Source organism: Lathyrus oleraceus, chromosome 6 (genome assembly GCF_024323335.1).
Source record: "Lathyrus oleraceus cultivar Zhongwan6 chromosome 6, CAAS_Psat_ZW6_1.0, whole genome shotgun sequence".
In the NCBI taxonomy this organism is placed as follows: domain Eukaryota; kingdom Viridiplantae; phylum Streptophyta; class Magnoliopsida; order Fabales; family Fabaceae; genus Lathyrus; species Lathyrus oleraceus.
In genome coordinates this window covers 341,857,161-341,872,382 of record NC_066584.1, presented here as the reverse complement: position 1 = coordinate 341,872,382, position 15,222 = coordinate 341,857,161, and the positions used below count along the sequence as shown (strand labels likewise).

The 15,222-nt window shown below is 34.0% G+C and overlaps 2 protein-coding genes across 2 annotated transcripts; both read right to left on the bottom strand.

The window, feature by feature from the left end:
• Window positions 1–4,399: 4,399 nt before the first annotated feature.
• Window positions 4,400–7,484, bottom strand: LOC127098673 (pectin acetylesterase 12). The gene is made up of 12 exons (XM_051037330.1): window positions 7,068–7,484; window positions 6,685–6,767; window positions 6,443–6,572; window positions 6,237–6,310; window positions 6,025–6,111; window positions 5,826–5,950; window positions 5,676–5,736; window positions 5,338–5,391; window positions 5,170–5,247; window positions 4,965–5,070; window positions 4,685–4,830; window positions 4,400–4,588 (listed from the first exon to the last, which is right to left on the bottom strand). Exons 1-12 carry the CDS (start codon window positions 7,234–7,236, stop codon window positions 4,475–4,477), a joined length of 1,227 nt encoding a protein of 408 aa, XP_050893287.1. The 5' UTR covers window positions 7,237–7,484; the 3' UTR covers window positions 4,400–4,474.
• Window positions 7,485–8,592: 1,108 nt separating this feature from the next.
• On the bottom strand, window positions 8,593–14,944 carry LOC127098672 (protein ABC transporter 1, mitochondrial). Its single transcript, XM_051037329.1, has 8 exons — window positions 14,151–14,944; window positions 12,931–13,156; window positions 11,849–12,001; window positions 10,964–11,122; window positions 10,458–10,617; window positions 10,222–10,331; window positions 9,427–9,543; window positions 8,593–9,222 (listed from the first exon to the last, which is right to left on the bottom strand). Exons 1-8 carry the CDS (start codon window positions 14,702–14,704, stop codon window positions 8,824–8,826), a joined length of 1,878 nt encoding a protein of 625 aa, XP_050893286.1. The 5' UTR covers window positions 14,705–14,944; the 3' UTR covers window positions 8,593–8,823.
• Between the last annotated feature and the right edge of the window lie 278 nt (window positions 14,945–15,222).

Genomic DNA, 15,222 nt, shown 5'->3' with positions numbered 1-15,222 from the left:
GGTAAGGGGGGAATCCTTATTATTATGGGTTAGTATAATTGGGGCAATGGGTAGAAGCATGTTTAGGTTGAAATCCCTAATTTTCATGGTTTTGGAATTGTTAGGTTTTGATGAATATTCTCGATTTGTGATGATTTGATTGTGTTAAAACTGCAAATTAATGTTATATACTTAGAGTATTGTATGAGTTATAATTTTCTGAACGTTTGGCTTTTTACGGAATCGAAATCGGAGGTCCGGAAGTCCTCCAACGATGAAAAATGCAGAAAATTTTGCATTCTGTTTTATGTTAACTTGTTACCCACCGAGCGTTAACCGGTTACTTGCTTGAAAATCTGCGCAGGAAATTGATTATGTTTTATGTTAACCGGTTACTCACCGAGCGTTAACCGGTTACCTGCTCTGTTTTGTGTTAACTGGTTACTCACCGAGCGTTAACCGGTTACCACTGTTGAAAAATGAAAAATTGAGATTTTAAAAGTTGTATTTATTTTGAAATGCAATCTAAGTGTGAGTAGTTGATAATTAGCCTATATTTGTGAATGATATATTGTTATGAATGTGTATATGTACCATTGGTGGATAATTCATAGAGTTGAATTATGGTGATATGTGGAATGTTAAGATGGTAGAGATGATCTTAATTGTATATGTTGTTGGTATTTGTACATTCATTCATGGCATGGTCGGCTTCATAGTGGAAGCGGTGAAACTGTGGGTTCACATGGTAGCATACGTTGATCCTTAATTGGAAATAGGCGTAGTAGACGAGCATACGTTGATCCTTAATTGGAAATAGGCGTAGTAGACGAGCACACGTTGATCCTTAATTGGAAATAGGCGTGGTAGTAGGCTTTGATCTTGTCCGGATCGGAAGCGTGGCTTGGATTCTAGATATTGAATCGGAAAGCGGTGAAACGTTGGGTTCACATTGAGGTACCACATGCATAGAGTCACATGTCTTGCATTGGATCACATTAGAGTTATGTGATAATTGAGTGTATGCATTGATGTGATTGTGAGGTGTATTTGATATATGGTAATTGAATTTGGGGATGTTTGAATACATAACTTGGCAAAATATGTGATTATGTGATCATTGTAGTTATGTGTATATTTGGGAAAATAGTATTGAATTTTAATATTGTACTCCTTGAGTTTTTATGGATGTTTGAAACATGTGAAATAAATTTTGATTAATATTAGTAACATGGTTATACAAGGTGTGATGAATTCCGTTAATTGTTGATTTAATCATTGTGCCTTATTATACTTTTTCATAATGATTTGAATTCTCACCCTTTCTGTTTGAATGTTGCCTTTACATGGGCATCGTGCAGATACTCAAGAGTAGTATTGTTGAAATAAGTGGACGGCAGCTCACTCGAGCTTTAGCTGGAGAGTTTCCGTGTTTCAGTTTAGAGACTAAGTAATGAGTCAATGCTCTGATCATGTAACACTGGGTAGATTAGTAGTATTGAACTCATATCTCATTTGGATATGCATTATGTTATTACTTGTTTTATTTCATCCTGAGGTGATTGTTGAGAGATGATCATGGTATGGGACATGGATCATTTTATGAAATACATGAGTATTCATTATTTTCCGCTGCGAACGCATATTCTTGAATATTCATGATAATGGAAATGTGTTATTTTAAATGACCAGGTGTATTGTATATTGAGGATGAATGATGTTTGGTTTTTGAAAGCTTTTAGTTTTTGAAAACGTTGATGTGACGCCCTTTTGCTTATATGCGTGCTTATTTACTCTGATTATATGTTAAGTATTTTGGGGTAGAAAAATGGGTGTTACAGGTTTAACCTTTCAAACTCTCAGGTGATGGTTATTAATATAGAGATATATCAAGCTTCATTAAAAAGACTCAGCGTTTTTGTGTGATGCTATAATCAAAGATAATGATGGCAAAACTTGAAGCTTTAAACTGTGAAAGAGATGAAGTATGAAAGCTCGCATCATCGTATCCGTTTGAGTGATTGTGTCATGCAAAGACAAAAGGGTATTTCTGAAAACGTTATAGATAAATCACACATACACACTAAAAACATTAAAAATCCTTTCTTTTTTAAATAAAATCACCAAAAAATATTTTTGGGGCCTAGCCAGTTGGTTAGGGATCTAACTAGTTGATTAAGTGACTTTTTCTAAAATATCTAATCGATTAGATCATTTGTCTAATCTATTGCATGATTCTTAATCGAGTCTATAATCGATTATGACAGTACCTTAATGATTAGTAACGGCTCTATATATAAACCTTCCATTTTGGGCATCAATAATCAATTATTTGAGGTGCCTAATCAATTAGATGGTATAAAATACCGATGGATTATTTCTGAACTTATATCACATCTTGACTTATAAATAGACGTATTCTCTATCACTTTTCACATCTATAAAACATGAAAAACCTCATTTTTCATTTCTCTCATCACTTTTGTAAATCATTTATATTTTCTTACATATGTTAACCCTAGTACTTTGAGAGTGTTATTGAGTATATTGCGGAATATTGTTCTGGATGAGGGAAAATTTGTAAATTTATTGTAGTGATATTATTATGACAGTCCCAAATAAGGCCGACACAAGGGTCCCACTTCGTGAGATGTCGCATGGGGGTTGTCTTTACATATAGGGGGCCTCGCAAAGTACCATTATCCCATTATTAGCATATAATAAATTAGATTATATAGTTGTAGGAATATGGTGTCACAAACTCCCTTCTCTCCTTATCTTTTGATAATTGATAGTAAGGAGCCATTGTAATTTCCCATCCTCTAGAAATTAATGGTGGGAGATTATCATCATATTTATCCCTTGTTCACGTAGTGAAATGTTCTACCTCAAATTAAGTTTTCTTCAACTAGTATCGGAGCCTCTATTCTTAAGGTCCTTGCACTTCATTCTCATGTGAATCACATCCAAAGCTGTGTACATTTTTAGTATGAATATTGATCCTCTAAGTTAAATTTTTCACATATTGTATTCCTTTATGCGTTTCAGGCATTAAATGAAACAAATCTTCAGAGTTCATGCATCAAGATTGTCTTGGTTGATATACACAAAAGTCAATTATATGAAACCTTTAAATTAAAGTTGTTTGCCACTATTCCACTTCAAATCTTCATAGGTGTCTTAAATTATATTTTCATTAATGGACATATATTGATCATGTAAGTTGCAGTACTCACGGATTCTTTCGATAAACTTTTGGGCATCCCAACTTTCAAAAGTTACATCTAACACACTCTAAGATGGTCACATTCATGTGCCAAACTAGGCTATTTTATTGTTGTTAGGGAATTTCAGGGAGCGAGGTCCGAAAGTGTTAATGGGCTAAATGTTTGGGGTCCAAGAGATCTTAACACCACATATTCACCCAAACCCTTAAGACAACGAAGGTATAAGTCACATCTCTTATCCACACTATGATCCACCACCAAGTCAACCAGGGCTCTTATCCACACTATGATCCACTTCTGCTCCACCACCGAGCCAACCAGGACTCTGATACCACTGGTTGGGAAAGTCTGGGAAACGAGGCCCAGAAGTGTTAATGGGTTAAACGTCCGGGGTCCAAGATACCTTGACATCACATATCCACCCAAAACCTTAAGTCAATGGAGTATGGATCACCTTTCTTATAAATCCAACATTTTCTCTCTTCTTAGTCAATGTGAGACTTTGTCACTTTCACATTTAAAACCCAACAATTATGATATTCATGTCTAACGTTGATTAAAAAAAATATTCTACAAAATTCATTAAATTGATTCTAAAACAAACTTCTTGTTATTGTTCGTCCTTAAAATATTTGATTTAAATTCTATAAGAGTATCTCATTCTTTGTAGTTTTCAAATATTTGACTTTTATTTTTCAAAATATTAACTCATACTCTTCTAAGCAAAATTATCGATCATGGTGAAAAAATAAGAATCATTCACAAGAGTAGCTACTCTAAATAAACTCCAAAAATCCGAGTGAACTTATTGAAAGAGTTTACTAAAATGATAGATTTCACTTTTAAACTTAATTCAATGTTTGTTTGCTCTCAAAATTTTAATTTATCTAACTTATCACTAAATTGTTTAGATAGCTCAACAAAACTCATCTCACTAACACGCGTTAATCTTTAATTCCATTATTTAACTATATCATACCACCTTTGACTATCCAATTATATACGAGCAATAATAGTTAAACCATATAGTATGCACAAACCATAGATTTTGGTACTCTTATCTATTATCAATTAAACTAAATAATATGTACAAACCATAACTTTAGTACTCTTATCTATTATCAATGCCCCAAGCAAAATTTTCATTTTTCGTTTTTGGATATTCTATGCAAAGGTAAATAAATGGCAATTAATGAATATGAATCTTCTTGACATAATTAATGGATGTTAAATACACGAGTGATCTTAACATATGAAAAGATAGCATATTATACTCTTCTAAACACCAAATTATGGCAGTTATTGTCACAAGGGTAAGGACAGTCTATAGATTTTACAACTTCTCTGTCGAAATACCAGTCTCCAACAGCAACTGCAATTGGCTGCATAACAGAAAAAGCGAAAAATATGAAGCTCGATTATTCCATCCAAGTTATTAAAGTCATCAGTGAGTTATTTTTAATTGAGCATATATGTACCTTGTCCTCGAGAAGAGGAGAGTCATCCGCGAACCATGTCTCCTGTCTCTCCGACTGGCAATGAGCAAAACAGGAATTTATGAAAAGTCCAGTTTGAGACGGTCTTGAGAAGTCTTTCAGGTCGTCAACCATTTGATTTCTGAAGTCTGTTTCAAACGAGAGATGCAATGTGTTATGTTACAAGGAAATTTTACAATTACATCAATGGCTCTAATGCTGTGTATGATTCAAATTAATTGATGTGTTGTTTATTGCAACAATGCCTAGAGGTTGAAAACACCTTGGAGGAACTGAATTTGAGACGAGCTACAATTTGCATGGTTTGATTTGCAGTCATTCCAAGAGCCAAGAGGATCGGCTGTCACTGGGGCTAAACTGGCTTGAACCTGATGAAATTAAGAAATGAAGATGATGTATTCAGATATATTGTTGATGTAATATAGGATAAAGTAAGAAGACGGTGTATTAGCATTAATCCATGTTACCTGCCACACATCATAAGCCGTGTTGAGTAGAAACAACGGTGTCTCAACATGTTCAACCAAATTCTGAGGAAAGAAGCACTGAAAAACAAGACTACAAAGATTTAAAATTTGGATGTTTAGAGTAACTTTAAAAGTTACGAATAGCACAATGTCTAGAATAAGAATTACCGAAGTTGGGTCCAGTTTGTTGAGACAATTTTTTGGCAGATTTTTTTGTACTTCCTACAATATCAAAACAATAGCGATATATGAAATATTTGTACAAATTTTCTTCACCTTAAATCAAAAAACATAATAACTAATGGAAGAGATTATTGCAATTTGCCTTCACTCAACGACTTAAGCTTTTAGGACAATTGGTATTTAATAAAGTACCAAAATTTGTATGGCTATGTGGTTAATGGTTTGAATCTTGCTAATCTGATAGGCATTACAGTATAAGTTCACCGATGCTATTTTCTACTATATAGTTATTTAGATTAGAATGAAGCTACATTAAACGCTACCTGTAACTGAACTACGCCTCCGAACAGATTTCTCAATGTGCGTCCTCCAGATACATCAATTCTACACAGTTGAACAGATCACCGGTTATATCTAAGTTTCATGTAAATGGAACAAGATATAAGTAATGTAAATAAAAACATTGAACATACGCATCTAGAAAAAATCCTGCATCACTAAAACACTTCACTTTGGAAGATTTTGGTAACAAGCTCTGGAACTCATCACAATGTAGTATGGATGCAAGGCCACCCGCAGAACATCCAGAGAGAAGGGCCTGATACACATTTATTGAATATTAGAATTCACGCATACTAGGATCGAATAACAACATTAAGCAAAACGCGAAACCTGTTCGGCATTATGCATTCCTTGAGACATTAATTCATCTATTGCAGCTAGCCATATTTTTTGTCCTCGAAACTGAAGTCCTGCAGCCTGTAAGAAGAACCAAATTCATACACATGTCACACAATAATAAGTTCAAAGTATCTATCTTTCAATAACAGCTTTTGATAGGAATTATGTAGATAAGAGGGGGAAAAACTGATTCTTTCACTGACCTCATTTTCACTATCTCCTGTAAAAGATGCTCCATCACAGTACCTTAATTTGACTCTATTCCAGTTAAAGAAATCTGTACAAGGAATGGAAAATCATGTCCATAAAATTGACAATTAAAACAAAGACTCGAGTAAACATAAGTTGCAGCCTCAAAGAGAGCAGAGTTAAATTGAACAACAAACAACAAATGATAAAGTGAAAATACCAGGGTTTTCTTCTGGTTTATTACTCAATATTCCTGTGAATGGTATTTGATTTTCCATGTAGTTTGAGGAACCACGACGAGTCTTTTTTCTATACACACAGTTTCTGATAGTGTTACACCATCCTCCTCCCTGCAGATTTTCACAAAGGGTTGAAAATAGCACCGAAAAAAAAAGTTAGCGCGTAGCCACAGCATAGTTAAAGCAGGAATTGATATTAAAGGTTGGAGATTATTTTACATACCTCAAGATGAATAAGCCAACTATTTGCACCAGATTCAAATCCACGATCCAAATGGTAACCAGGCAATGTCCCATCCAAACAGACTGTGGTTATAAGACAAAATTGACAGATTTGAGATCAAGTAACAAATGTACGAATTTGAGAAAATCTTTACTCTTTTTAACACAATTGGTTATAAACATGGCATAATGTATAAGCTGTTTCAAATAATCTCACAAGTGATTATGTCAGTATACTAATAAAAAAGCATACATAATATAGCTCCAATCCACACCAATATAAGGCATATTCAGACAGTAATCAATAAAAACAATATCCATTGCAACTAGAAAAGAAAGATGAAAAAGGGATGTTTCCAATTTAAGAGATAAGAAAAGGGTTACCAGCTCCTTTGGAATCAGCTCCTTGAATGAGAGTGAGGTTAACCATAAGTTGTTGCAATGGATTAGGTGAGACGACATCGTTTTGTGAGAAAGAAAACAGTGTCTCAGATCTAGAGGAGATAAACCCAGAAACTAAGCATGCAAACAAAATCAGCAGCTTCATTCTCATGTCTACTAACTAACTACTAAGGTTCTTCACAGTCTCAGTTTCTGAGTGTTGTTGATTTGCGTTAAATAATATACTTACATTTTTCGTTTCTCTTGTATAGTGGATGATGGAAGAAAAGGTTATCTAACTAGGGAAAAACATTGTAGACCATTGTCGTGTGTTCTTTTTTGTATGATGATGTTTTTCTCATACATTAAAGTTTAATCTATCATATCGTATAAATCACGCGAGATCTTTATAAATAAATTAACTCATTCATTCCTAGTGTCTTGGTTTGTCTTTTATTATTTTTAAGTTATTATTATTACTAACAAAAATTCTTTTTTTTTTTGCTTTTTCTTTTTTGGTGTTAGTTTATCAAATATACAGTGATTTGTGATGAGTAATTGAAGGCACTGACGGAGCCAATCACGTTTAACTATAGCTTTCAAGGGAATCAAAGATCGCTATCATCACATCCATGAATTACACTTCCCTTTTTAGGTTTTTCTTTTAATACCACATGATGGGTAGTAGTAGTATAGTACTAGTATTGAATTTTTCATATGAAAAAAGAATTTCCTCCTTCACTCTCCCCACCTCACTGTCTCTAGTTTGCTTTGTCCACTTTATTGTGGGAATTGATTCTTCATAATTATGCATTGCTTCTACCGGAAGCCACATCTATGACTATCAACTTTGAATAATTTATTTATAATTTTGGAGTATAGGCTTGATGTAGACTCATCCCAAATTACAAAATTTATGGATATAATAAAAATTAGTAAAATAGATACAGACACACAGAACAATTACTCATTATAATAAAAAGAAATGAGTGCAGATACAGGTACTTACCCCATTTCATACCCGCACAATAATATATATTTATTAGATTTTATTTTTATTATTATACACAAATTAATTTATCAAATTTATTAAATACTTTATTGTTAAACTTGTATGCAGTTTGTTTATTAGAAATGCAAATACACTTGTGTGTACAGATAATTAGATATCCATAATGTATAAATACGGGTACAAATATTAATGCCCATACGGGTATCAGCTCGGATACAGTAAAATTTTCAAACTACATCCTAACATCACCTGCTAAGCATTCCTCAATGTAATTCATCAAAAACAATTGTTATCTAATGTAACAAAATACTACTGACAATAACATCAAAGGGTAAACCACTTATTGTTGATGATGACTGGCCATGAAAACAATTATAAATGATGGTTGGTCTAGCAAGGCTATGTTTAAATAAAAACATTATTGTGGCTCATTTTCAGATAACCAAACTGACACATGAACCATGCCGGCCAGTATAAGACTAAAAATGAAAGATCATAATTTGGTTAAGAGAAGGATGACATGAAAAACACCCAGACATGTTATTTGAAAGAATCAATCACCTTTAAAAGAATAAAATCCTAATTACAGTTGGTTACAAATGGGAAGAGGGGAAATTTAATTTACCCATAGAGGACTCCATTTATGGTACAAATTAAGATATAAGTAATTGTTAAGGAGCTCGGCACAAACAAGCATCCTGTAACTTATTATGATTGGCAAAATTAATTGGATCAATTGTAAATAACCTACGCAGACATTGAGCCACTAGATAATAACTCTTCATTTACTTCACCAAACTTATGATGCTTGTACATTTCAAGCAATAGTTCTCTACAAGGGACAACAGCACCAATCTTGATGCATGCTAAAAAAGCACCGGAAAGTTTTCTGTGCAGACTGTAGGCTTCATCAGGCGGAGGAGTGAGTCTGTGCTTCAGCATTGTTGCCCCAAGGTGACTAAGGCTTTGAGTAATGTTGGTTGATCGGAAGTCATATAAACCAGGTTTCGAGAACGGCAACCCCACAATAAAACCAGCTTGTACGTGGGCATCTAGCATCACGTCAGATTCCATTCCAGTGAGAAACCCAAGCCTCTTAGACATCTCAATGACACCATCACTATCACCATTTGCGCATGCTACAACCTAACCAGTTATGCATCATAAAAAATTAACAGTGATAGAATTCATATGAATTTGCAGCACATCTTAAGAAAAAGGTGAAATGCAAAGCACCACTAAATCTCAGCAAACATAAGAATTAGAAAGAGAAAACAATAAACCGAATTCAAATTTCAAATCTTCATATTTATATATGAAAAAGAAAAAGTACAAAGGAAAGGAACCAACCATCCTTAAATAATCATCAACAAAACTTTTTGGGAAATCTCGTGCTGCTCCAAAATCAATAAGATTGATTGTGTTTGTAGCTTCATTATATAAGAAATTACCCCAATTAGGATCAGTCTGCATTAAAAGAACACTCCCAAGGTTAGAAAATAAACCAAAAACAGATTTTGAGATGCTTGGTTTAAAGGAAAACTTCATATTAACAATGAAAAGCATGAAGCTGAAACACAACAGAAAGTAAATCTGATGAATACAAAGTACGTAGCTGTTTGAGACTAAGAATAAATATGACTTCATTGTATTTATCTTTTAGAGATGCAGTATTTGGAAAAAAATTAGGAAGATTTGACTCTAGTAGTCTAAAAAGTGCAGCTACTACCAAGCAGGAAAGTTGATTCTACCGGATGGCTTCTAAATCCAGTTAGTTAGAACTTCTATGAGCGGATTCCCCGTTTAGGAGAGAGAATAACATATAAATAACAAATCTGTCAGATAGTACGAGGAGAGAAGGATATTATGCCAATAAAGATGATATTAATAAGTGCCTCCCTAACCCAAATCTACTTCTTTGCCACATTTGTTGGAGTCTTTCAACAGTAAAATATATTTACTTGTCTTAAGCAATGCCTGAACTACATATCTAATCCAAAATTTGTCATAAAATACCAGCAGCTACATTTTAGATTTTCGATGCTTGGACTTGAATTCTCTTATTTCTGATGTAGGTCAGTGTGTCAGCAATGGCATTTAATAGTTTTACAGATACAGTCTTAAACAGAAGGTGGAATGACATGCCTGCATAAATCGGAATACAAATAACTCCATCAATGTGAGTTCTAACAACTTGGTCCCAATATAATTACGAGTTTCCTGATCCAGTAATGCCACTTTGTCAATTGGAATTCCTGTTGCAAGAGTAAACAATCCCATGTTTAAAAACAAGCTATAAATAACTTGAATAAAATGGAATAATTTCATACAATATCTTCTAATTATGCATCACAGGAACTGGTGAAATTTATTATGATTACCATGAACAAGTTCCGTAGTTAATACTCTTCTGCTTGAAGTATCATCCCGAACTATTGGAACATAAAGTCCTTCTGTGCCAGCAAGAAGATCTCGGAATCGCTTCTGATTTGCTGCCTCCAACTTGTAATCACACTCACGAGATAATTCTTCTTTGGCAACCTAGAAAAAAATACAGGATAAATTAACAACACAAATTTTAACTTATGGACAGATATACTTGCCAAATTATGGAAAAATATCTTTCTCTATGACAGGTAAGTGATTCTGGATCAATATCCAGTACAGATGGATATCATCCTGCACAATCCAATTTAGAACAGAGAACATGGAGTATAGCTTTAGGATCTGACTTATAACTTTGAAGGAAAACCACTCAGTGAAAAGAAGCAAAGGGAAAGAGAAATAAAATTTTGCAGGTTTAAAGTCTTTCAAATGAAAGTCAAAAAAAGTCTTTCTAATAATGATATTGAAATAAACAAAATGATTTATATTGAAAAACAAGCACCTTAATTGCTCTGTCAAGATAAAGTCCTTCAGGAATTAGATTTGTGTAGTTTAAAAGAAGCTTCACATTCTCAATGTCACTCTCAATGCTATCTGCAACACCAGGGTATTGAATTTTCATTGCAACTTGGAAGCCATCCTTCATGACAGCTCGGTGCACCTGCATTTCATGAGGGATTTGTTAGGCAATACGACTATACTGGACAGAAGAGCCAGAGTATAATGTTGCATGACATTGCTCTTAAGATTAAGACAACGCAAATTGCCCTTCCTTGGAATTATATGGAACATAAGATTGCATATGTATAAGTAGAAGAACGACAGCAAAGTTAGGCATTCTAATAAAAATTTAAAAGAACTTTATGCTGGTATGAATTCAAAATAAATTAGAGTTCAAAGTCACCTCATTCTGGCTACCAAATTAGTGAAGAAAGCAATATTGAGTTTTCAAAGCTCACCACATTAACATATCTTTAAATGTGATTGATGGAGACATGATTACAAGATATTTATTTTATTCAAGATATAAAATCAATTGTGGTATCAAGGACTAGCTCTCTTAAAAGCCTAACATGTAACTAAAGTGTCAACGGTTTTTGTTTTTATTGAAATTTCCGCCTTCATTGTTGTCCGCCCCTAGTCACCTAATTGCGGCATTTGGCTTGCCTTCATTGCAGCCTCCAACACCTTCTTTGTGTCAGATAATGGAAAATGTTGACAGCTAAAAAATTCTAGTACTGAAGATAAAGAAACCACCCATTGACATCTAAAGTAACACAAAAGGAAAAGCAATGGCGCTTGGATTATTTGAAAATACTTGAGATAATCAGATAATGGAAAATGTTGACAGCTAAAAAATTCTAGAGTTCAATACAGGGATACATACCTGGCCAATACTTGCAGCAGCTAAAGGTTCATAATCAAAACTATGCAACTTCGATGACCAATCAGGACCTAACTCAGCGTTTAAAACTTGATTAAGCTGGCTCTTTGGCATAACATCTGCCCCCTGACGAACAATTTCTAATGCAGCCAGGATCTACAAATAAGAGATTGCGAGTTTACTTTTCAAATCACGTAAATATTAAAAAATATATATATAAAAAAAATTCTTAGGTTTCTTCATGGAGCTGATGGCCTTTCTCTAAGCGCAAAAGAATATCTGAATGTGTAGAATATCGTACTAGTTTAGTTTTCTGGCATTTGTAGAAATACAAGAAATGGTAGCAGTAAATATTACATTAACCTTTGTTCAAAAGACTCCACAAACAATATAAAAGAGTAGAGAAAGTAGTAGAGTTGGAACCTAATTAGCAAATCCGTAAAAAAAAACTGCTTCCAAAACATTCACTTTTACACTCTGTCCAACTTTTTCCATTAAAAAGAATTCAAGTCTGACAGCTGATGGCAATTGACATTTAATATAGGTTCGTGTGCATAAAATGAAATTTCACTGTACTGAAACAAAGACTTGAGACCTATTAAAACTTCCAAATGAGTGCTTGAAATGATGCAATGGTGTTTGCTTACTATATGTACTCAGTAATAATTTCCTTAAAATACATTTTTCATAATGAAAACTCAAAGTTTTCCAAAAACATTCAGTATTCAACTCTTCGTCATTCAAAATTCAGTACAATTTTTTTGGTTTTGATTAAACATAACAAAATATCCCAAGTTCCACTGAAATTGCACAGCATCAGCTAACAATCCTACTTACTTATTGTCATGCTTCTTCTTGAATAACATAAATATTCAAGTACACCATATCTGTTGGATAAGACACCACCAAAGTGAGCTTCTCTTAGAAGTGAGGAAGTAATAGTGAATCTGTCTTCATTTAATTTAAAATCCAGTGTGATCTTCATAAAAAACGTGTGTAGATAAAAGAAACATTCTCACTTTAGATGAGGTTTTTGCATACCAAACAAACTACAAGCATAAGCGTTAAAAAATAAATCACAGTACCGGAGGAGGAACAAGGGACTCATCCTGTATGCTCAACATCTGCCCAATTTTGAGTGCGGCTCCACGCATTCTGCAAAGTGCAAGAGCTAATCGTTCGGCATTTTTTTCAGACAAGTACGGGGAAAGTGCAGATTGATTGCCTTGCAAAGTAGGTGTACCATAGGCAAGCCTCTTGACAGATTCCTGAACTGTTCCCCACGCAAGACCAGCTCCTAGCCCAGCAAACCTGCAATTTGGTAGTGACAAGATATCCTTCAGTTTTAGATATAGCAATAAGCAAACACTAACACATCACAACCCAAAGCATCATGAGAATGTTTGGATAATCAACTTAGTTAAGCATGTACTCAACAAGTTCTTATCATATAAAACTCATCTATAAGTTGTTTCTACAAATGAACAGAAAAGTAATAGTGAAATTTCCATATATTCGGCGTGAGCTGTTTCATAAATTATCTTGAGGAGATAATTAAAATAAACTAAAAACAGCTTATAGATAACTTGTTTGGGTAAACAGTTTAATTAAGCTCTTAAGCATAAGTCTATAAGTAGTATATAAGTTATTTCAATAATAAAACATGAAACAAAGTCAAAATGTTTCCATAGAAGTTATAACCTATTTTTATGAATTGACAAGTATAGAGTGGAAATAAGCTGAAACAATTTATAGACATGTCATAAATTGAATTGTCTCTATTAGCTATAGTCTCACTCACAAGTGCCCGTATTGAAGCTTAAATAAACCTATTTAAATACACCTAGAGCTTTTTTGATACTAATTCCTTTCTCACTAAGGTTAGTTCTCATTAAGGTTATGTTTGGATTGATGGACTAAAATGGGGCGGAATGGAACATATGATGAGATAGGGTGGAGTTAAATGGATCAGTGATTTCATTCCATTGGTTGTGTATTTTTTTTATAACTTGACAGAATTAGTTTAATCTATTGCCTGCACCCCAAATTGAGGAATGAAAATTGAAGAATTGGATGGAATAGATTTCATCACGTTCCATTCAGCTTCATCCGTTATCTGCAAATCCAAACAATGGAATCTAATTACATACTAACCCACTCTATTTCATTCTATTCCATGACATTCCACCAATCCAAACACACCCTAACTTCCTAACTTGTGAGTATTTATTGCTTATTAAAGATTCCTATAATCCCATAACAAGGACATGGAAATGAAATGGAGAGGAAAAATTTAAACACTAACCCAAGAGCCCTAGTAAATGGAGTAGAGGGAACCCTCCTCTCCCTGGGTCTTCGTTTCCTCAACGGCACTTCCGCACTCGTAGTTGCACTTTGCTTAAGCGTTTCACTAGAGCTCATAACCTCACTTTCGCTCACCGCCACGGTACAAACAGTTGCTTCGGAAGGTTCTACCGGAGAATTCGCTTCAGAAGAAGCATCGGCAGAAATCCCACTGCTTGTTACTGTTTCTATGGTTGCTGATGCTGGTGCTGGAGATGGAGGTGGTGGTGTTGAATCATGTGGAGAAGAAGCATGGTCGGAGAAAACAACAACGGAAGGAGAATCGGAAGAAGAAGAAGAAGAAGCGTGTGCGGTGTTAGAAGGAGAGGGTTGAGGTTGGGAGTATCGGCGAACCTTTCCTTTAGTGATGCCGGAGATGTTGGTGACAGAGATAAGAGCGGTTTTAATTAGGGTTTCGAAATCTGAGGTTGTGGCGGGTAAAGAACGTTTGGCGAATTCGTTTGCGATTAAGGAGAGGCCATTGAAGACTCTGGCGAGGTCTCTCGTCGATGACATTGTTTGTTTATGATGAATTCAATTGGATTTGATAATAATGTGGAATTTTTCAGAGTTTAGGTACTGGTATAGCATGGACTTTGAATCTTCTTCTTCCTTGGATTCGTAATTTTGATTTTGTTATTACAAGCGCGGTGCAAAATTTGGTGGTTGGTTTGGAGTCTATGTGTCCGAAACGAAAACCAAGTGATTCTCCACACTTATTATTACATACGTGGGATGTGTCCCTCCCTTCCATTAGACTTGTTAAGGGACGAAACAAATGTGTTATTATGTACTATCAAAATAAAAACGATTGTTTTATATTGCTAATATATTTCAATTAAATTTTAAAAAAAATACTTTTGAAAATATTACTATTAATTTGATTTTAAGTTTTATAAAATTATTTTAAGATATATTTTATTTCAAAAAATATTATTTATATATGATTTGTTTTTTTATTCCAAATTTCCATTAAAAAAATTAATTAATTATACCTTTCATCTATCACTTATTAAATTAAACAAATTTTTAAT

What these genes read in the sequence shown, in the direction of transcription:
- LOC127098673 (XM_051037330.1), bottom strand. Translation starts at nt 7,236, where the DNA reads ATGAGAATGAAGCTGCTGATTTTGTTTGCATGCTTAGTTTCTGGGTTT. An exon ending in GTTGGCTTATTCATCTTGAG is followed by an intron (nt 6,573 to 6,684) that starts GTATGTAAAATA and finishes GAAAATCTGCAG; the next exon opens with GGAGGAGGATGGTGTAACAC. An exon ending in CAGGAGATAGTGAAAATGAG is followed by an intron (nt 6,112 to 6,236) that starts GTCAGTGAAAGA and finishes TTCTTCTTACAG; the next exon opens with GCTGCAGGACTTCAGTTTCG.
- LOC127098672 (XM_051037329.1), bottom strand. Translation starts at nt 14,704, where the DNA reads ATGTCATCGACGAGAGACCTCGCCAGAGTCTTCAATGGCCTCTCCTTA. An exon ending in CCATTTACTAGGGCTCTTGG is followed by an intron (nt 13,157 to 14,150) that starts GTTAGTGTTTAA and finishes ACCAAATTGCAG; the next exon opens with GTTTGCTGGGCTAGGAGCTG. An exon ending in CTGCTGCAAGTATTGGCCAG is followed by an intron (nt 11,123 to 11,848) that starts GTATGTATCCCT and finishes CATGAAATGCAG; the next exon opens with GTGCACCGAGCTGTCATGAA.